Genomic DNA, 23,266 nt, shown 5'->3' on the forward strand with positions numbered 1-23,266 from the left:
GGCTGAACTGTGTCACAGTGACCATCACCCACACATCATGTATGTCAATGGATCCTGATGACATTGTTCCCCTTTTTTTATTACATACAACGTTTTCTAAATGAAAGATTAAATTAATCAAAATAAATGTAGTAGTAAAATAAATATGTTTGGCAGCTACTCTACCAGGTTTATACATGCTTTATCAACATGAAAATACCTTCACAGGGGTTTCTGCAGTATATATAGCACTGCTCTACAAATATAGAAGCTCAGAGCTCTTAGGCACGGATAAACCAGGGAGCTATCATTTAATAAAATAACCAGGGCATCCATGTATTTGTTTTGCAAATCCACACAACTTTCACAGATTTGCAAAGCAAAGCCCAGAGGGAGGTTGTCATAACGTAAACCGTTTCTTCTCCCCTATATATGACTTTCATTTCAACCCCTGTCTGTCATCAAAGCTTTGGAGTATTTGTGCTTGAGGAGCCATACCATCCTCCTCTTTGGTGTTATAAAGGCAAATGTGATTCCAGATTGTCACAATAGAAAAATGTCAAATACAATGCTGAAATAGCCTTCCAAATGCTGGTCCTTTTCCTTGAAAACAGTTTTCTTTTCATATTTTAGTTAGTATTCAGCTCACCATTTATTTTTTCCTTTTTTCTGTAAACATCTAAATGCTGTTCCGAAACATCTCTCTGCGAAGAATTTCAGAATCTTTCATACATATTTTTTTGTTGCTAAACACCTGAATTTCTAGTAGGGCTCGGTATAGAGCTGTTAAGCGGAAGTGGCGGAATTACGGGGCATGGGACCTCTCGGCTGAAAAAAAATGAATGGGAGTCTATGGAAAGTAATCTTCTATTTTCTGGTCCCAGTCATTAAATGCCTTGGATTACGTATATGTTTTGTATGGGTCTAAATGATAATTTTTCATGTGAAGAGTTTGACGGTATGTTGTATGATTATTCGTCTAACGGCTTTTGAAAAAATGTTACGAGAACAACTACAAGTCTTGTCGCCTCTGTGACGTCACCTCAACACATTCCCTCCACTTCTCGACTGACAGTGCTAATGCAAATGCTAATGGCTGGCGTGGACAACGCCAACAATCTCCCCACTCGAGAAATTGAAACTCTCCACATGTCCACTTGTGTAGTGGTTTTCGCCACGCTGAAGACTTTTGTCTTGTCATTGAAAGAAGGCGGTAAAGTGCATTAAAGACACAGCCATGTTTCTGAGCTAAGTGGGTGCGAGTGGTGGTGACGTATATCATAAGTGTCAAGAGCAGCGAAGAGCTGTAGTACACAAAAGCGCTCTGCACAAAACCTGACCGTATCCAGCTTCTACTCGCTAAATTGTTCCATTCTTTGCACGAAAAAATACCATCTAAATCCATACAAAACATATGTGTAATCGAAGGCATTTCATGACTGGGACCAGAAAATAATACATTTCTTTCCATTGACTACCGTTGTAATTTTTCGAGCCGATAGGTCCCATGTCCCGGAAGTAAGCCACTTCCGCTTAACAGCTCTATTGGAACTTCACAATACGATATGATATATCACAATACATTGCTATACGATGCATATTGTGATATATACCTTTTTATTTGGAAGGTACTGCTCTAACTTTGTCATCCATGTCGGCTATGCTACTTCCTGCCTTCACTTCAATACCGGGAATGGCACATTGTACAATGCAGTGGCGTAAATATCGACGGTCCAACCGGTGTGAAGCTTAAGCCTAGCCAACTATAATGAATCACGTGGACTATTTGATGTCTGAGCGGTAAGGATTTACCAAAGGTCAGGGCAGGCTATAAGATAAGTGTTTTCATATGGAGCTTCAGCCACTGAAAGGATGGCTTGCAGGATGAGTGTGTGGCCAGTCACCTGTAACGTTAGCCTGTCACCCTACATGGTGATAATAGCAGTTCTCTCGAGTGGCTGTTCGTGTGTGTCTCCAAGCGTGTGTGTGTGTGCGTGCGCTTGTGTTTAGGGCAGGGGCACAACAAAAAATTGCACCGGGGCCTATCACCATGATGTTACGCTGCTGGTAGAATGGCACATGTATATTAGCCATATTGTGACATTTACATGAGTGGAGGTCGTAGGTCACAACCAGGTTAAAACTAAAATAAATATTGCTATATATAATTTTCAACATTTTGATGTGGATGTTGTGCTACTTTTCTAAACCAACGTTACATCTCTTTGCAGTTCATACTTCAGGACTGAAATAAAGGAGCAGCCTGGCAGTATATTTGCTGCTGTTAACATCAGACAACATACGGCTCTGACAGACTCGAATGCCCCTCACCTTTTGGGTTGAGTGGGCACAGTCAGGGGCTTTTTTCACACTACTGAGCCACAGCAAACATGTACCTCAAGGGGCTTTCGCACAGCTGAGGTAACCCAAATCTGGACATATTGCCCATATTTGTTCACCATCCAGCAAATTGGACAAACTCTTTTATGTGGGGCCAGACCTGCAGTATTTATGATGGCTCCCGAGAGTTGTGACTCTATGTTTGAAGCGAGCAGTTTTCCTTTTATTTTATCTCTTTATTTGTTAGCTTTTTGTCATTGGAGGTCCACTCTTTGCTTTCGCATCAACACTCGCAGAAATTTAAAAAAGTTGCTTCATTGCCTCGGAGGATGAAAACTACCAAGCTAAAAAGGATTCACAAAGGGAATGATAAAGCATCAAATACAACCTCTAAAGCTTGAAAGGCCATATTAGTCTTTCATATAATGCAATAGAATTGGTTTGGTTTGTATACTTATATACTGTACTGTATGTAATGATTGGATTGATCCATGGAGGCCCTGTGGAAAAACATGAGCATATTAAAAGTTAGGAAATTAAAAAGGGAGAATTGTGTATAACAATGATACACGGGAGGTCAGGAGTCCCAATTGAGCAAAAGTTGAAAATTGGTCTGATGTTTTTTTAGCTATGTAGTGTTTTTTATTTTGTGGCTGTCTCTGCCTGTCTGGAGGGTTCACGCTGAACTTTGGGGACGTTTGTTTGAACTGCCAGTGAATCACCTAGTTTGGAACCAAGGATATTTATCTATAATGGATGACCTGGCGCAGTCAGTGGAGGACACCTTGTTGGATGTGAACACATGGGGAGAAGCTTTGAACCCTGCATGAGGAAGCCTTCAACCTTTAGAACAGTGCACTTCAGAACTGGTGCAGCAGTGTATGACTGAAGCCACTTCTCGCATCAAATTTTGATATCATCTCCAATACTGCATCTGAAAAACATGACTAAAGCTGATCGGCAAAATGTTTTTCTCACAGCGGACTGAGACCTTTGCCTGGCTAGCTGGAGTAACAAAACAACAAAAAACTACTTTGATGCAGTTCATTGAACATGATTACCCCCTAGGACCAGGCCCATTATACATTTGGCTTGTCTTCAAGATTAAAAATGCCGGAACCCAACTCATCCATTAAGCATAAACAGTCTTGTGGTTTGGAATGGGCATGGTGGCTGGGCAATGAACTGTGGAAGATTAGACATCCCGCTTCCTTGCTGAGCCAACCTGACTGCGATGAGCACACTTGGGACCATTTTAAGTCCATTTCATGTTTGATAGAAAACATGGCAACACGCTGTGAAACACAACCCTTGAGATAAATGTTAACTGACAGATGATATTATTATAATATCAAAGAAGACTTTGGGCATGCTGCTATTGGAATATATCTATCTATCTATCTATCTATCTATCTATCTATCTATCTATCTATCTATCTATCTATCTATCTATCTATCTATCTATCTATCTATCTATCTATCTATCTATTATTGAACTCAACTGAACTCTGTGTTTCATCATGTTTGCTCCCTGCTGCCCAGACACCAGAAAGGTTGCATAAGATGTCTCAGAGACCTAAAGCAATTAAGACATCCACAGCCTTATCCCACTGCTTTTAACCACATGTCTCCGACATAGACTACTCGTGTGCTGACTGCTGTTGCCCTGTAGTCCCCCGAGACATACAATGGAAAGAGAGGTCCAGTGACAGGTGTGTGCTTGAGCTAAAAAGCCCCTTTTAAAGCAGCCTTCACCGGAGCCTATTCGTATCCACAAGCAGCTGAACAAGTGAAACAGCTTTGGATTTATAGGTCGGGGCCTTCAGCCGGGTGGCAAGCTGCAGCGGGGGGCCCGGGCAGCGCAGCGGCAACACCACTTCCATCTGTTGTCACGGTCTGCTCATATCTGCATGCTAATCCTTCTCTACCCTGCACCTTGCCGAAAACAGCCGTGTGACAGTAGCTAGCGCCCAGCTCTTTCAGGATGAGGAATTAGCTAGAGAAGGGAGCACAAAGACACAGACCCGAGGTTGATGGGATGTGAAATGCAGATAGAGTGGGGGGAAAAGAAATGTGAAATTATAGGAAAAAATCAAAGAGGTAAGAAGCAAAAGGCTTTCTCCTTACCACATAAAAGTGTTGTCACCCCTCAAGGCTATGTGCCCTGAAGGCTTCCTGTTTTATGTGCTCATAAACACACAGAGGCTGGACAAGGTCAGTTTATTTGTTTCAAGGTCTCATGATCGGTGACATTCACTAGGTGTCAAAGAGCGGCTCCCTGCCTCCGTTCAGCAGATGTAGCTGCTGGCACAAAAAAAAAAATCCTCTCGGAGCTGAGTAATCATTTGTGTATGCAGCCCATAATATGCTTTCAATGTTTGAAAATACATATCATCCATCAAAGCATGATTGTAATGTCTTTGAGATGGAAAAATGGTACTGGGAGTAGGCGTGGCATATCTAAGATCTAATAAATATACATTTCCTCAGGCAAGAGGAGGAAGCAGCGAGATCTAAGGGTTCCTTTCCTACTCCGCTGCCATGGCTTGATACAGTGTCGGCATGCGAAGATCTACATTCTGCAATAGGAATGTGGGACAAAATTAATGTATATTTTACACAACATTTAAAGAACTAGTGCAGTGCCGTAAGAAGCAGATATTAGCTTATGCATGCTTAAATGTACTGTGTCTATGAAAGTGGGACACAGAAACAGACGTAGCCTACACGTACAGTATTTGGTCCAAAAAACGTCAAAGTAAAGGATGGAAGCTCAGGCAGATCTGACTAAAAGTCAGAGAGATATGCGAGTCACAGACAGACAGACAGACAGACAGACAGACATTTCTCGCTTCATAGATAGATAGACAGATAGATAGACAGATAGATAGACAGACAGACAGACAGACAGACAGACAGACAGACAGACAGACAGACAGACAGACAGACAGACAGACAGACAGACAGACAGACAGACAGACAGACAGACAGACAGACAGACAGACAGACAGACAGACAGACAGATAGATAGATAGATAGATAGACAGACAGATAGATAGATAGATAGATAGATAGATAGATAGATAGATAGATAGATAGATAGATAGATAGATAGATAGATAGATAGATAGATAGATAGATAGATAGATAGATAGATAGATAGATAGATAGATAGATGGATAGATTATTCCCTATAGTTTGTACCAGTGGCATGCACAGGAGTGCCTCAGTGCCCTTTTTAATATCGGCATTGAACCAGTATATTTAACCTGCCGGATTAGGTGACATCCCCACTTGCCTTAAAGTCATACAAGTGGCATTTGAACAGCACGTCTGTACAAGGGTTCTGTGACACATATCTGGTAAAAGTATGCATCCATTTGGACACACTGGTTCAATGCAGGACTCCCTCCGTTTGTCTTTACAGTTGTACAATGCTCTTTCTCTGAGTCAACTTTCCCTGCGGCATGCAGCAGGAAAGATACTAGACACTTGGTATGTGTCCAGTACAAACAAATGTTACAGCGGCAGAGCTTTTTTAAAAGCCTTGACTGTGGTATAATGTGCATTTGGAACAAAGAAAAGTTATTGTGCAAGAGAGAGAGAGAACAATAAGACTCAGAGAGTTTATGTGAATAAAAAATATGTTGCCTCTAAAACCGCCGTTGTAGGATGACAGATATCTGCAGGATGAATCTGCTCCCCTTAAACCTGACTGAAATTGTGCAGTCAGCTGTTTCATTCTCCAATACGCTGGCAAACAAAAACAAGACAGAGGGACATGTTATCTTATCTCATTGATGAGATTCAGAGTGTTTCAGCTTCAGGGAAGAAAGTTAAACGATCCAAATAACTTTTCATATATAAATCCATATCTGTCTTAATGAAACCGCGAGTTATCTTTTCTTTGCTATTTTTAATCTTGCAAATGAATGATTTTGGCCAATGAAAAAGAAAATACAGTATATTCTACTATTTGACTTCAGAAGTCAGTTTTGTAAACCTTCAGCCTCAGAAAAAGCAATATCTACCATAACGGAGATGTGCAGGATGCGGAGCTCCTCCTTGGCGGAGTTGTTTGCCGGGTCTTGGGTGGGTTCTGGCAGGTTGAGGCTGCCGTCCTGGTGGTGGATGTGGAAGAGCAGAGTGCCGTTCTCCAGCCACTGCTGCCGCCAGCGCACCAGAGGGATGTCCTCTGAGTTCCCAGAGATCTCTGCCAGAGACAAAAGAACAAACAAAGGGGGTCTAAATGAGAGGCCCTTTGCTATTGCAGGCAGCACAAAGGTTTTGATTATAATTGTTGACTCCATGTAGAGTATCCGATGGAATTAGAGCAATTGTATCAGACAAATCTCATGTAATGACTGTATTTCTGGGAAATAGCTGGCTGGTGTATGAAGTACAACTGGGTTTGTGCTGCTAGTTTAAGTAATGTCATCCAGTTCGCAGAGGTTTTTGTAAATGCCAACCAGGACAGGTGAACATAACACATGATGAGCCATACCGGCTTAAAATTGGATGAATCCTAATGGCTTGAATCGGTTATAAGCGTTTCTATAATTTTTAGCAGTCATTTAAATGGCACAAACCCGTTAGCATTTGTGTTTAAGCACAAATGGACATCAACATTGGACTTAGTGTTTTGTACATGTTCTGCACAAATAGTCTTAGTGTTCCAGGGTGTATGGGTAAATGGTAATTGCATTTAATGGGTATTCGTCCGTCACACAGAGTTATCCCTCCATCATACCTTCCTACACCTGAAACCCCATTTCTAACAGCTACCACAGTTTATATCCTTGTGAGGCTGAACAAAAACGCACATGAAAACGATGAAACTCAAGAGATAAAGATGAGTAAATAGTGATTTTATGGAAGCCGCAGTGCAAGTGAAACATTGTGCTTTGTGTCATTCCTCAGCTCCTCAGACAATGCATTCCACTTCCCACTGAAGTATCAGTTAAGTATGCCAAAAACACACAGTGCAGAAAGGGGAAGACGTTATAAATGCATGACAGAACTTTATGGATGCTTTTTCCTGTTATGTAAGCTCGAAGAGTAGCTAAGATGCATTAGGCTCATAATTCATGTGAAGTAAGAACGCTGATTGAAAGAGATATAAATCAAAACAGAGATCACAGAAAGTGCAACAAGGACTCTAGACTGGATCCCATCTCCGACTGCACTGCACAAACTGCTTTAATAGGCTGCTGCTGGAAGTGAATAAAGGTGTTTTCAGATTTTCACTGTATAATACCTAGTTTGGTTATTTGCAGGCCAAAATGTGACGATCTGCACTAAAACGAGGCTAGATCTGGATCATAAGTGAAATTCCTTGACACTTATAGGCTACATATAACCTTTTTGTGACTTTATTCTAATTTGTAATAGGTCTTAACACATTGAAGTTAAAGCTGGGGTATTTGATTTCTGATTGGTCAAAGTTAACATGAGCTGTACACTTTGACCAATCAGAGCGAGGCTCCGATTCTCTGTTCTTATTGGCTGTTGGGACTGTCCATTCATTTTCTCCCGAAATCCTCCACCCTCGCTTTAAGTTCACACTAAAAAAGCAGCCGGGACCTTTTTTAACCGCAAAATTCCAAATATTGGTACTGAACTTACTTTATGTTCATACTGTCATGTCATCTAAGTTGCTCTGAACTTCTATGGCCTAAAGATTAATAGCAAACACAACTAAATAATATATCTGCTACTTGTTCTGTTACAGAAGCATTTTCAACCATGCTTTCACATCCCTTTCACATTGTCTTGTTTAACATTCACTGAAGTTCTTGTGGATAAAATTGAGTGTTTCTTTAAGGGTTGAGATATATATAAACTAGAGGTGGGCATAGATTATTTTTTTTAATCTAGATTAATCTAGATTAATTTTGGAATTAATCTAGATTAATCTAGATTAAAATGGCTCATTTGAATTCATTCATTATATGTGTGTGCTCCCTAAATAATGACTCAAAGTAAGTCTTTGAGAACGTGTTTCTCAAGCCAGGTGGCGCATCAGACCAGGGGCTCATCTCCTGTGCAGGTGCACACCTAATGCATCAAGTTAACTAGCGTGCAGAAAGAGGATGTCACGGAACTCATGTCCGTTAGCTTTTCAATATAAGACTGTCAAAATAAAAGTCCCGCAAAACAATCGTTATTTTGGGGATTAACTTCTCCGCGTGAGAAATTTGAGTTGTAGGCTAGCGTGTGAGAGTGTGAGCTGGTTGATATGAGTGTGTCTCACGGCCAAAAGGGTGAGACTTGGCAGCTCTGTCAGTTGTCAAACAAAGCGGACGGACGTGGTCTCTATAGCAACGAGATCAGCTGAGCTATCACTGATAAAAAAAAATATTGTTTCCATAATGATTTCCATAGCCTTAAGCCATAGGCTAGCCTACATGTTGTGTAATTCAGTGATTTTCAACCTTTAATGAGTCGAGGCTATGCATTGGCTTTGGCGATTTCCCTTGCCTCTTTTTTTTCTCTCCACACAAAGCTCTCCCATTGCACACACGCATGCCCCGGCCGCTTCCGAGAGCACAGACTGTTAGAACTCCTACAGTAAACCAATTCCGCATTGCACAAGGTGCAAACAACCTTGGTCTTGTCGAGGTTTCCATTGGGAAGCTTCTTAAAAATACATTTTCCCTGAAGCAAACCCGGCGGCTTCCTAGCTGCATCCATGTCAGCACGTTACGTTTGATGTGGTAGGCTACACAGGTGCGAAGTCGGACTCGTTCTGACTCGTGCACTACAGTGCAATTCGGCCAGGTATACATCCGCGCTAAAATAAGAGGAACAAGAGATTAACGGCGATATTTTTTTTATCGCCGATAAGAGTCTGGCGTTAACGCAGCACGTTAACGCCGTTATCGGCCCACCACTAATATAAACTAAAAAAAACATTTAAATAGACCATTTAAAAACCCCTGGATAATCCTACAAATACATTGACATAAAGCTGTAATCATTATTATAAGTAAGACTAAAAAAAAGATCACAAGCTATGGAACATAAGAGGAAACTACCCTTTTCAAAAGTGGTTGATTATCAAGATACTAACGCTAGTTTTTAATGAGATAATGAGATAATTAACTTCTGATCTCAAGATAACTGCATTTAATATTATGAGTAATACGATGGAACAACTATTTGTTTTCTCATGATAATGAGAAGCTTGGTAATTAAACCTAGATAACGGCACTAAAAAAATAGTGCAAGCGCCGCCATTCTTAGCTTTCGTTCTAATCTGTTTTTTTCTTCTAAAAATTCTTCATGTGCTGTATTTTCTCACCCGCTTAAGGACCAGCTATTGAGTGTCTCTGCATTATTTTATTATTGATTTTAGTTTCCATTGTTGGTAGCTGTGGCCCTCATTCCCTTTCAGATTTCTAATTAGGAATGACGGTGCAAGGTTTATGGATGGATACGGCCATTAAAAAGACTATTACACTAATTGCTAGTATGACCCAATGATTCACACAAATCTGTTTATCCAAATAGTATATTGTTCTAGCTCTGCTGGTGCACAAGCTATCAAATTATTTAGAGCTCATTTTACACATGTATGTCACAATAAACTTAAGAGAGAAGCAGTGCAAGCACAATGCAATGCAGAAAGGGATGGTGGGGATTCACTGAAGGGAACCAGTCCATTAGCGAATAGTCCATAATTGATCAAAGTCCATACTATAGGCTATGGTGGAGCGATGGCTGCGGGGAGAAATCGCAGCCTGTAAATAATAATGAGGATTTAGGCCTGATCAAAAGAAAAGGCCTAGAACTGAGTGACTCAAGCAGTAAATTAAGGCACTCGGGTTAGCATGGGAGATTAGAATTAGGACGGGAACAACAAAGACTGGAAAGGCAAGGGTATATCGACCTAACCGAATCGTGTAGAGGTAAAGCAGGAAACGATCAAGACATCCAGCTCTCTCAACACACAACCTACTTATCACTGTAAGGGCCTTTTGTAGGAATCTATATTTAAACACAGGCTAACTCCATGCTACACTAGACCATTACACTGATTACTGCACAAGATGTAGCTGTAAGCAAGATTTTTACTGCTGATCGCAGGCTTTTACGTGGTGTGCACAACTTCAAGAGTTACACAACCTTTGCACCTGCACAAGGCAGGTCTTAAATAATTTGGTCCTCTTCATCTGTGTCTGTAATTTATGCCTTAGCGTGATGACTACAAGCGATTAAAGTCCTGGACTCCTGATACTTTTGTTATGTAATTACTTAAGAAGGGGTAATCAACGTTATGCATTGAGGTCAGTGCAATAGTTATTGAGAGTGCTACTCAGCCTGCAGAAATAGCTGTATGATGTTTTCTGGGCCTCTGGAGGGGCTTTGTTAACTTTGAGAAGAATAACCCTGGTGTCATCTGGGTTATCTCAACTTGGCCTTTGAGATGACACATGCTTTAACCGCTGAATTTTTGATAGCATCAGGACCAGATGAAACCATGGGTGTGAAAGAAAACTGAACCTGTTGTGAACCAAAGAAGTAGACTATCAGGTCTGAAACAACCCTTAATCCATAATTAGCACTAAGTGACTAATGCTAGCATGCTATCACTTCAAATTTAGTTGATGATCAGGACAACAATAATCCTGCTAATCCCAGAATTTTGACATTGTCATTAAAACGCTACCATGCTCATAATACTCACACAAGCACTAACCTGGCTTAAACCATTTATGGTAAGAGCAGGCATCATGAATATTTTGTGCACACATTGTACACACACATAAGATAACAACGAGAGTCCCTACGAAGCACTCCACTTTTCCGTTGTGTGAGTACAGCGCCTTCTTTGTCAGGCAGCCCATTACTCTGATTGCTGGCAAACAAGACACATGCATGCTGGATAATAGCCATAACCCTTACATGGATTATAACCTGTTTACAACCAAAACACTTCATGCTTTTTACTGTGACACAGCAGAGTGTGTGTGTTGTTTGTAACTGTGGGAGTGTAACGAGGTTTGGCCTGACGATGAATGATGCCCCCATACTGCAGTGAAGAGGGAGTTCCCTCAGCCCGTACGGAAGATTTAAGAGTCCCCGCTGGTTTGAACCAAAATGCAAATGATGTGCCACAGTGTGACAGGGCCCCTTTTAAAACGTGTGCTCTCTATCCCCCCCAGGGGACTAGTTTGCCGTGAGTGCAGGATTAATGAGACCGTCGCCTTACTGCACGGGAACATGTACAGTGCCACCCAGAAAGAAAGAAAGAAATTAAGAGAGGATGTGGAGAGGGAGGGATAGAAAATAGAAAGTGGTCACCTACCAGCATTACAATGGATCAAAGTAATCTGATTACGCCGCATCATTAGTGTTCCTCCCTCGAATGCTGATTCGCCGAACCATTTAGTTTAAAGGAGTTTAAATTCCTCTAGAATTAAATTGACAAGAGCATCTATCTTGAGCATTTCAAAAGCCTAATCTTTAATCCTAGCATAAACAAATGGGCAGTACAAGCACAGAGGAACCCAGCACAAAGCATTTTTTCCCATTCCCTAAGTGACTGACGGAGCACAAGGGCTGCCAGCATATTGATAGATCACAGAGAATTCAGAGAGCGTTCAGTGGCCTGTCGCAAGTTGGCTTACATGTATATCATTATAAAGGTGGATTGTCCTTTGCATTAAAATGAGATGACAAATTCAGTAGGAATCTTCTTCTCCATCTCCAAATCACGGGTCTCAAAAGACATCTGTTTATCTGAGCACAGCTGACATAATGAGACAAATCCTCATGGGGGGGATTTAAGAATTAAAAAAATTAATTGGATACTGACTGTGGCAAGATGAATGCAAAATGATAGAAATACGGGAATTACAGTAAAGTGGTCTGTGTGGAGAAGTTTTGGGGACATGGAAGGCACATTCTGGAGACATTCAGGAATATAACACTGTCAGATTTTAGCACCCAGAGGGGAGGTTCTGTTCCGTTCCTGGCAGTAACATCACAGTGAAGAGTCAGTGGTGGCATATAATCATTCATCTTATTGGAGTGTGCTTCAGGGTGATATGAGGGGCTCAGTGTTAAAACCAGAGCTGCAACACTTCCACAAAAGGCATTATGGGACCTTTCGGATACAGCTACAACTGTTAGAAGTTATCACCAGGTGCCTTTGTGTGCAAGCTTTTACTACAATAATAAGTTAAATGCTCAGTTCTACCATTTTACAAATAAAAAACCCATTTGTTCATTGGCCGCTATCACACATAATAGTACAGACTATTTTTGTCATAGTTATGATATTTCCTGTTTGTGAGTTTTTCTGCTGACGCCCCAGAACAATAGAAATGATTAGGAGAGAGGGTAAAGACATGACGTCAACTTTCGTCTATAGCTCCTGTGCCACTAGCTACTGCAATACAGAACAATCTCTCACGTTTTTTTAATTGGTCTCTCTTGGCCTGTTCCTGTGGTACACTATTTATATTCTTAGATGAATGGGAATCTACGGCAATTTCTGTAAGAATCCGGTGAAATATGTCCTGCACTCCCTCAAGCGTTGGCTATCAGCTAAATGACGCCCAAAGTCCAAGTCCAAAACTTTTCACCAGTCATTGTGTATTGGTGTGGTGTGTCCGTTAGTGTGATACATTTAAAGAAACAATCAGTGTGTTTACATGCAGACTCATAATCGGTTAAATAAACTAATACAACTTCAACAGGACCTGTAAAATGCATGTAAACACCTTTATCCGATCTACTTCGCACACAAATCGGCACATTAACGGACAAGCAAAGTCGGATAAGAACACCTAGATAACTCGTTCAAAGTCGGCATTCTCTCTGCATGTATACAGGGATCAGATATCGCATATCGGAGTTCTCGTTCTGCGCTTGCTCGAGAATCCCTGCGGAGGATTTCACAAGGAAGTGGAAAGAGATGACGTAAAAAATAGAAGAGTTATTCCCGGAAGGGAACCGGATGTGGCGCTAAAACCACTTGAAGGGCTACAGCGCCACCTAGCATAGTGGAGACAGCCATGCATCGGACATTTATCCGAGTCCTGAAAGGCCATGTATACTCAGACAAGTGACATGGTCCGTTCGAGTGTCTAGTTCGGTATGTGTCTTAATCCAATCTAGTTGTGCCATGGAAACGCACTGACTGTATGAATAAGACTGTTTTTCATAAGACAAATAATTTGCTTTCAGAGCAAGAGTCTTTACTGTACATCTGAAGGAAGGCCCATATCAAGTTATGAATCACTTGTATTTAAGTTAAATTGTCTTCAGAGCCAGGTGTGGACTCACATGGTCACATGGTTTAAATCATTACTGGTCCGCCATTTCCATCTCTGTTTCAACTATATCATATTTATAAAATTAATTTTAGAATTTCACAGAAATAATTTATACATTCTAAAAAATATATGCATATCCCAATCGTGTCTAGAAATGCATGCAGCATCCAAATTTGGGTTATCTTACTTCTAGAAAAGAACCAAGCTCCCTATTCAAACAAGTAAATATTAATTAATTTATACACAAGCACTAATCGAATATACATACGTACATGAATGAATACACAATGTAAACATTTGGTGGTAAGACCCTGAAATCCCAAATCTCTCAGCAGAATGCAGCTCATGTCCTTTCCCTTTCCCAGAAGGTTGTAATAATGCCACAAGTGTATTCTCTCTCTCTAAACTCTGTTTCACCGAGGACACGATAGCAATCGTCACATTGCGCGGTCACCAGAGGACATGGCGATAAGCAGAAATTACTTTGGAGCTGTTGATTCTCAAATTCCCTAAACTAAGCAGTAATGAACCACTATTAGAGAGTCAACGACATTGTTGAGCGCAGAGTCCAGCAGCGGCTGGGAGAGAGACGTGCTTCATTTCCTGATCATTATTCCAACGTGAACACATGGAGGACGCCCTTCAAGCCTGTCCTCTATACCAAGTATATATAAGTAAGTGAGGCGCAAATTCTGAGGGGGCTGTGAAGGATCCACTTAACACAGTAAACATATAGTTCAAGCCTCAACACAGGGTTCGGGGATGACTTTCATATAATAAAAAAACCTTTAAGGTCTTACATCTTCTGTGGATATATGATGTTTTGTTACCGTAGACGCCATCTAAATGAATCTTTTATCCCTATCCTGCAAGTGTGGCAAGGACAGAATAATCTCAATATCGTCATGGATGCCATTGTTGAATGGATCATGAGAAATATCATTCAAAAAGCTAGGCCACAATATAGCACATATTTTAATATCAGCACATATCGGCATTTATATTTAAGATGTATTCTGAACGGGATATGAGTTTATTCCAAATATGATAACGTTCTGACTTATAAAGTGAAAAGTGAAATATACTGAATAATAAGGGAGCACTGCTGAGCAGGCAGTGTGAAGCTGTGTCCCTTTGCCATACAGTAGGCCCATATAGTCTATGCGCTGAGTTGTTTATTTGGCCTTATTAACAAATTAGACATCTCTAGCTATTGCGAAAGTACATATTTGCCAGCTTAAGCCTATTATGCTAAGCTACATCAAACAATGAAGAAGCAAATAAACACATTTCCAAAAATGTTTAGGAAGTTTCTTTAATATTTTCAATTTCTTTTAGTACGAACACAGAAGATTTTTTCAAACTGGCTTACAATTAATAATTAATATGGAACTGGTGTAGCCTGGTCCAACCAGACCATCGTACTTCATTTCATTTGTACAGAAGGTCTGGAACTGCTCTATTGGCAAATGTTCACTCACTTGGAGGCGGGTGTCTGTTGAAGTTTAAAACTATTGGATCTGCCCAGTGCCACTCTGGATCAGCCAACCAATCGCATAACGTTTGGTCGTGACGTATGTCATGAGCCGGCTTCTGACGGTGCATTCCAGTTGTATTGGGAACTCGGAAATTCCCGACTTCACTACATATTGTAGTCTATGGATCTACCGGTACCTGGCAACAGTAACTGCCTAGAGCCTTACGTTTAGTTATTTGGATGAGAAAGGTTGTGGGCGTCCATACTTTCCCGAGCAGATGCACTGGAACACAGACAGGTCGGAACTCGGAACTACCAAGTCGGACATTTCCGAGTTCCGAGTATAAAGGAACGCAGCATTCAACTGAAACTGGCGTGCGACTTTGACGTCGTCGTTCTCAGCCACTCGCTCTGTTCGCTGATTGGACCGCCAAACCCATGAATACACTTCAGACCCAGACTGACTACTGAAGTGAAATGAAAATTGAGCGGAAGTAGGTAGGCGGGCGGAGCCAGGCTAGAACTGGTGCGTATCACATGGGAAATTCAAGTGCTGTTCTTATGACCCTCTGACTATAAAGTTGTAGTTGTTTTTGAACAGTTTGATCTTCCCACAGCATATTTCAGTGTGTGCTGATTCTTCAGCTAGCGCAGAGGGCAGACACATGCAGCGATTTATATGGCTCCAGCTGGTTTATCTTATGCTGAGTCATAACTCAAAGCCACATAGAAACCAGTTTTCTTGAGTCTGACAACATGCTGGTTCGGGGCAATGAGGCACTGTGCTGTGAATTTTAATTTGGCTCCATCTGTAATCAGCATGCAGTCTGTTTTGCTGCTTTCAAAAAGATAAATACATACCGTAAAAACAAATACAAATCTTTTAAAAAAATGGGATTTGAGGGGCCTTTAAAGATAAAACATGTTGAGTATCTATTAAATTCTATATTGATTTTAACAACCAACTTCACCATACACAACTACAAATACTGGTCAACCCCAGAACATCTGAAGAGAGTTGAGACAAGGGATTATGGTCCCTCCTTTCTTTTATCCTGGTCAAGCTATTTTACTGTATTATACATTATATCAATATGCTAACAATATATGTACTTTAGAGTATGTAATACAATACAGCACAGTATTAGAAAACTGATTTAAAAAGCTTTCTATGATACTTCAAGTGGCAAATTCTTTTAGGTTTTACAGTCTTGATTTAGATGTGGAAAACCTATTTTATTCTTCCCTTCTTCAAAACACAGCCGAGCCCTTTGGCACACAGTCATTTCATTAAGCAAACCGATCTGCAAGAGTTTTGAAATGGTATAAATCTAGCTTCATGGGAGATCACGATCAATTTAAATCTTTTGTTTGTTCTTTTCTTATTTCTATAAGTCACAGATGGCAACACACTTAGTAGAAATAGGTTGTGTTGTGTTTGCGTCCTCCTGATTAGAAAGGGCATAATGATTGTTGATGTATTTCAAGGGCTTATTATTTGATTGAGCAATTTAGGGCATTCAATCAACATTCCATGTATCTCTGCTGAAGTTTATACATGTGTTGCTTTGGATATGTTTACCCGTAACAATAGTTAATGCTAGGATCACATTTTTATTAGGATATTCCTATAAAGCTGTCAAGCTATTTATTGTCCATTTTTAATGTATGTCCCTGTGTGTAAGATCAAAATACCTTAATAATAATGATAATGGATTGGATTTATATAGCGCTTTTCAAGGCACTCCAAAGACGCTTTACAGGGTTCCAGGTTCCATTCATTCACACACAGTCATACTGGTGGTGGTAAACTACGATAGTAGCCACAGCTGCCCTCCGGCAGACTGACGGAAGCATGGCTGCTGCACCTTAAAAGGTGCTGTAAGCGGAATGGTTCTTTTAGCTAACTTCCTGTCAGTTACTGCAGTTAGCAGTCCCCTCGCTCGTCCCTACGTCACCACATTAATGCACTGCGGTCTTCATGCAGCAAGTTATCTAGCATCATCTCAGATCCATAAGTTTTTATCATAAAACATGATAAAAACCATCAAAACAGACATTGGGAAGGATTTTTACCTGCTCCGCCATTGTAGGCGCATACACATTCACCCATATGTTGCTCTGGCGTGCGCCGGCAGTGAGACCATGAAGTGTATATAGTACAGTGTGTTCCAAATTATTATGCAAATTATATTTTTCTCAGATTTTCCTAAATAGTCGATGCAAATGACAGTCAGTATAATTTTCAAGTCATCAACCGTTAAAGAATGATTCAAATTTTATTGAACAAACCTCCAAATGATAACGGTATTTTTTTCAAAAATGTAAAATGCACCGTTCCAAATTATTATGCACAACATAGTTTCAAAACATTTTATAGGTTGTAAAGAAATAAAAATGGTCATTTGTTGAATTTGCAGGATGTGAAGGTCATATTTAGTGAAATCAAAAGCTATTTCAATCAAAAACATCTTAACAGGCCAAGTTACATAGTTAACATAGGACCCCTTCTTTGATATCACCTTCACAATTATTGCATCCATCTTGGAGAGTTTCTGCTTGAATATCTTTGCAGGATGGCAGACTAGCCTCCCATAGCTGCTGTTTTGATGTGAACTGCCTCCCAACCTCATAGATGTTTTGCTTGATCCAAAGGTTCTCAATAGGGTTGAGGTCAGGGGAAGATGGGGCCACACCATGAGGTTCTCTCCTTTTATGCCCATAGCAGCCAATGACACAGAGGTATTCTTTGCAGCATGAGATGGTGCATTGTCATGCATGAAGATGATTTTACTACGGAAGGCACTGTCCTTCTTTTTGTACCACGGAAGAAAGTGGTCAGTCAGAAACTCTACATACTTTGCCGAGGTAATTTTCACACCGTCAGGGACCCTAAAGGGGCCTACCAGCTCTCTCCCCATGATTCCGGCCCAAAACATGACTCCGCCACCTCCTTGCTGACGTCGCAGCCTTGTTGGGACATGGTGGCCATTCACCAACCATCCACTACTCCATCCATCTGGACCATCCAGGGTTGCACGGCACTCATCAGTAAACAAGACTGTTTGAAAATTAGTCATCATATACAGGTCCTTCTCATATAATTAGTATAGTGTGATAAAGTTGATTATTTTCCATAATGTAATGATAATAATTGAACTTTCATATATTTTAGATTCATTGCACACCGACTGAAATATTTCAGGTCTTTTGTTGTTTTAATACTGATGATTTTGGCATACAGCTCATGAAAACCCCAAATTCCTATCTCAAAAAATTAGCATATCATGAAAAGGTACTCTAAAGGAGTTCTTAACCTAATCATCTGAATCAACTAATTAACTCTAAACACCTGCAAAAGATTCCTAAGGCTTTTAAAAACTCCCAGCCTGGTTCATTACTCAAAACCGCAATCATGGGTAAGACTGCCGACCTGACTGCTGTCCAGAAGGCCATCATTGACACCCTCAAGCAAGAGGGTAAGACACAGAAAGAAATTTCTGAGCGAATAGGCTGTTCCCAGAGTGCTGTATCAAGGCACCTCAGTGGGAAGTCTGTGGGAAGGAAAAAGTGTGGCAGAAAACGCTGCACAACCAGAAGAGGTGACCGGACCCTGAGGAGGATTGTGGAGAAGGGTCGATTCCAGACCTTGGGGGACCTGCGGAAGCAGTGGACTGAGTCTGGAGTAGAAACATCCAGAGCCACCGTGCACAGGCGTGTGCAGGAAATGGGCTACAGGTGCCACATGCCCCAGGTCAAGCCACTTTTGAACCAGAAACAGCGGCAGAAGCGCCTGACCTGGGCTACAGAAAAGCAGCACTGGACTGTTGCTGAGTGGTCCAAAGTACTTTTTTCGGATGAAAGCAAATTTTGCATGTCAATCGGAAATCAAGGTGCCAGAGTCTGGAGGAAGACTGGGGAGAAGGAAATGCCAAAATGCCTGAAGTCCAGTGTCAAGTACCCACAGTCAGTGATGGTCTGGGGTGCCATGTCAGCTGCTGGTGTTGGTCCACTGTGTTTTATCAAAGGCAGGGTCAATGCAGCTAGCTATCAGGAGATTTTGGAGCACTTCATGCTTCCATCTGCTGAAAAGCTTTATGGAGACATGGCACCTGCTCACAGTGCCAAAACCACTGGTAAATGGTTTACTGACCATGGTATTACTGTGCTCAATTGGCCTGCCAACTCTCCTGACCTGAACCCCATAGAGAATCTGTGGGATATTGTGAAGAGGAAGTTGAGAGACACCAGACCCAACACTGTGGATGAGCTTAAGGCCGCTATCGAAGCATCCTGGGCCTCCATAACACCTCAGCAGTGCCACAGGCTGATTGCCTCCATGCCACGCCGCATTGAAGCAGTCATTTCTGCGAAAGGATTCCCGACTAAGTATTGAGTGCATATCTGAACATAATTATTTGAAGGTTGACTTTTTTGTATTAAAAACACTTTTCTTTTATTGGTCGGATGAAATATGCTAATTTTTTGAGATAGGAATTTGGGGTTTTCATGAGCTGTATGCCAAAATCATCAGTATTAAAACAACAAAAGACCTGAAATATTTCAGTTGGTGTGCAATGAATCTAAAATATATGAAAGTTCAATTATTATCATTACATTATGGAAAATAATCAACTTTATCACAATATGCTAATTATATGAGAAGGACCTGTATTTCTGAGCCCAGTGCAACCGTTTCTGCTTGTGAGCATTGTTTAGGGGTGGCCGAATAATAGGTTTATGCACAACTGCAAACTTCTGGATCCTATACCTTGAGGTTTGCGGGACTCCAGAGGCACCAGAAGCTTCAAATACCTGTCTGCTGGCCTTCTTAAGTAGTTTTTCCTTTGATTGGGCTTACCTGGCAAACTAATTATCACAGGTGTATGAGATTAATTTCAATGATCCAAGAAATCCTGAGACACAATATCATACATGAGTGTAATTGAAAAACATAAAATGTAAAGTTTATGACACTTCAATCCAATTTGCATAATAATTTGGAACACGGTGTATATATGAGTGAGACGAGTGACGGTTTGTAGCGTTCTCTCTTCTGATTGGATACAAATTTCGGGATACTCCAATAAGTTTATTTGCTGATTATATGCAAAGCAGCTGACTGAGAGATCGGTTTTATGAAACGCGCACATTATGTAAGTGATCACTGTATGTATAAAGAGCAATTTTACACTTATATTAACATAAATAAACCGCTTACTTCACCTTTAAGGAGAAAGCCTATTTATCTGTCACTCAATACTTCCCTGCTTCCCTTCCCATCCGCGGCTTTCCCAAGGAAATTTGATTCTACAATGACAATGAAAATATAAAGAAAATTAAATAAATAGTTTGCAAATATGTTTCTTTAAGGTTATTAATTTCCTAAAACAACTGGGCATACAGTAGTATTCAACCATTCATACCATAGTTCAGCTATGGATTAATGTAACTTCTTTGCTCAGGTATTTTTAACAGCAGGTAGCCTGGTCCTACCAGACCATCGTACTTCATTTCATTTGCACAGAAGGTCTGGAACTGCTCTATTCACTCACTTGGTGGCGGGTCTGTCTGTTAAAGTTTAAAACTATTGGATCTGCCCAGTGCCACTCTGGATCTGCCAACCAATCGCATACCGTTTGGTCTTGACGTATGTCATGAGCCGGCTTCTGACTTCAACTGAAACTGGAGCGCGATTTTGACGTCATCGTTCTCAGCCACTTGCTCTGTTCGCTGATTGGACCGCAAGAAAATCTGTTCGAGCAGGAATCCATGAATACACCGCAGCCCCAGACTGACTACTGAAGTGAAATTAAAATTGAGCGGAAGTAGGTAGGCGGGCGGAGCCAGGCTAGTCTGCATGTGGGATGGACTTCAAATGTGTTCCTAATGAAAAATAAACACGTCACCCTGTGCCTTTGTGGCCTATTGATATGTTTTCAATAGTTTTTGTGAAGCATGGAGCTCTGTGCCACAGGAGAATAAGACAACATTCATTAATTTTTTGGTTTCCTTATTGGTCCTTAAAAAAAAGATAAGTCATTGGACTCAAACAGTAAAGAAACCCAAACACCAAACACCTACGGTTTGCTTGCCAACCGGACTGCTGCTCTGTAAAACGTTATACACAAGAATAAAAGAGGTAAAAGGTTCAACGATTGCTCCTTCCGTCTTTCACAGGAGTATTCACCGGCTGCCGTTTTCAATCTTACATTGCAATTTGTAACTTCCTGTTCAGGGATAGAGAATTTAATTCAGGCCTGAAAGGTGAATCTATAAAGTGTCTGAGCTTGAGCTAATGGGAAGCTCCTCTCTGGTCCAGCCCCATTTTGTAATTTAGTTCGAAAAGACAGCTGCATTTTTCTCTTTTCCATTGATTTGTGTTTTAGGATTGCAGGCAGTGAGTGTCTTACTGAAACAGCAAATACAAAAGGCATAGACTATAGGTTTAAGCATCTGTTTTGAAAGTTAGTGAGTGGTTGAAAGTTGAATGTTAAGATATTGACAGACGCAATCCGAAGTAATGAGACAGGCAAACAGTTTGAGACGATACCAGCAACTAAACAACGATCGGAGAGAAGTACTGTGTGCCCAGTGGGTGAGAGAGAAGTGTGGGGAGCGGACCATATGGCCATGGAGCTGTGTGCTTGTACTGGGATTTAACAGCAGCAGAGAGGGGTGTGTGTGTGTGTGTGTGTGTGTGTGTGTGTGTGTGTGTGTGTGTGTGTGTGTGTGTGCGTGTGTGTGGGTATGCAAGTGTGTGTGAGTGAGATGGTGTGAAAAGTAAAGCTATTCCGCTCACATCCTCATGCGGTGTCAGGGGAAGCTGCCCTCTCTTACCTTTTCTCTCTCAGTCGTGCTTTTCTGGATAGAGCAAGGGGGAATGGAAGGAAGTAGAGAGAGGTGTGTTTGTGTGAGTGTGTGTGTGTGTGTTTTTTTGGGAGGGGGGGGGCATTAAAATTGAAGCTGGCGTAATGGGATCAGGTTTCTTACAGCTTAAAAAATAGATGGAATAGAATCCTATTCCTCATATTTAAGTTTGAGACTTTTGAAATATTTATTGGAGACATTTTAATATAAACCAAGGCCTTATTTTTAGGGATAGGACTGATCCGATCACATATCAGTATTGGGTCCGATATGGCTGCGATCAACTTATCGGATATTGATAACTAATTTTTTATTTTTATTTTTTAACTATGTAAATAGAAAATGTTTTAAGACCATAACCTGTGATATATACATTAACAAATAATGTAGCAAAAAATAAAGTTGAGTACTGATGTTATTCTGTATTCAAACCGTTCAAAGCAGTTAAGATAAACCTTTATTTATTTTTGTGCATGTTTTGCACTTTAACATTAGAATTGCTCTGTTGCTTAAGCCTTCCTAACCTTACATATAACATCACCACCAAAAACAAAAAAATGTCTAATAATTATGATGTCACACAGTATCATTATCCGACGATATCCAAAACTCAGATATTCGGAATTGGATCGTAATGAAAATAGTGGATCGGAGCATCTCTTCTTGAACTAATTCAATGCCTTTTAATACTTTGTAAGGATCCACTGGAACTCTAAATGGGATGTGACAACCAGGAAAGTTACGGAGGGGCATATGATACAAAGAGTACGAAGGAGGGAGAGGAAGAGTGAAAAAGATATTTGGGTTTTTGATCGGAGGTCTAATCTAAATGTTTAACTGAAGGGACGAAGCCTCCACTGCTGCTTGTATCCCCCTGGTCCTCACAAAAACACACACCCACACACACATTCCCAAACCATGAGCTGAACAGGCATGTATAAACAGAAGCCCAAACATGTGCAAAATCCTTACCAAAAGACTTCCTTCTCACCACCATCACCCACAACCCAGTCAGCCAGTAAGAACTTATTCGGCAATTTCATCAACATGATGACTCTGAGGAGATTTACCAGAAACCGGTGAGTAAACAACATGATTAGAGAAAAATCGTCTTGTCGGAGCTAAAACGATCCGGAGATTCATCCATAAAACAGCAGTGAGTTGAACAAAGAACGACAGAGGAAATAGAGCAAACAGGTTAATCTCATGATATTTGTTTACTTGGTCTGTTTGAACCCTTGTCACTGTGTGTAAAGAACGGAAACCAATAAACCAATATAAGCACTCCATTGTCCCCAGGGAACACTTCTGGGCT

General features: G+C 40.8%; 1 protein-coding gene across 1 annotated transcript in view; it reads right to left on the reverse strand.

Annotated features, from left to right (window-relative positions):
- astn1 (astrotactin 1) overlaps positions 1-23,266 on the reverse strand; it is a gene marked incomplete at its 5' end in the record, with an annotated part of 480,467 nt that overhangs the window by 374,731 nt on the left and 82,470 nt on the right. Inside the window, one exon of the mRNA XM_080034245.1 lies at positions 6,351-6,532. Within this exon, the coding sequence (XP_079890371.1) occupies positions 6,351-6,532 (182 nt within the window). The remainder of the gene's footprint in view (positions 1-6,350; positions 6,533-23,266) is intronic.

This window comes from Ammodytes marinus (assembly GCF_949987685.1).
Source record: "Ammodytes marinus genome assembly, chromosome: 9".
Classification (NCBI taxonomy): domain Eukaryota; kingdom Metazoa; phylum Chordata; class Actinopteri; order Uranoscopiformes; family Ammodytidae; genus Ammodytes; species Ammodytes marinus.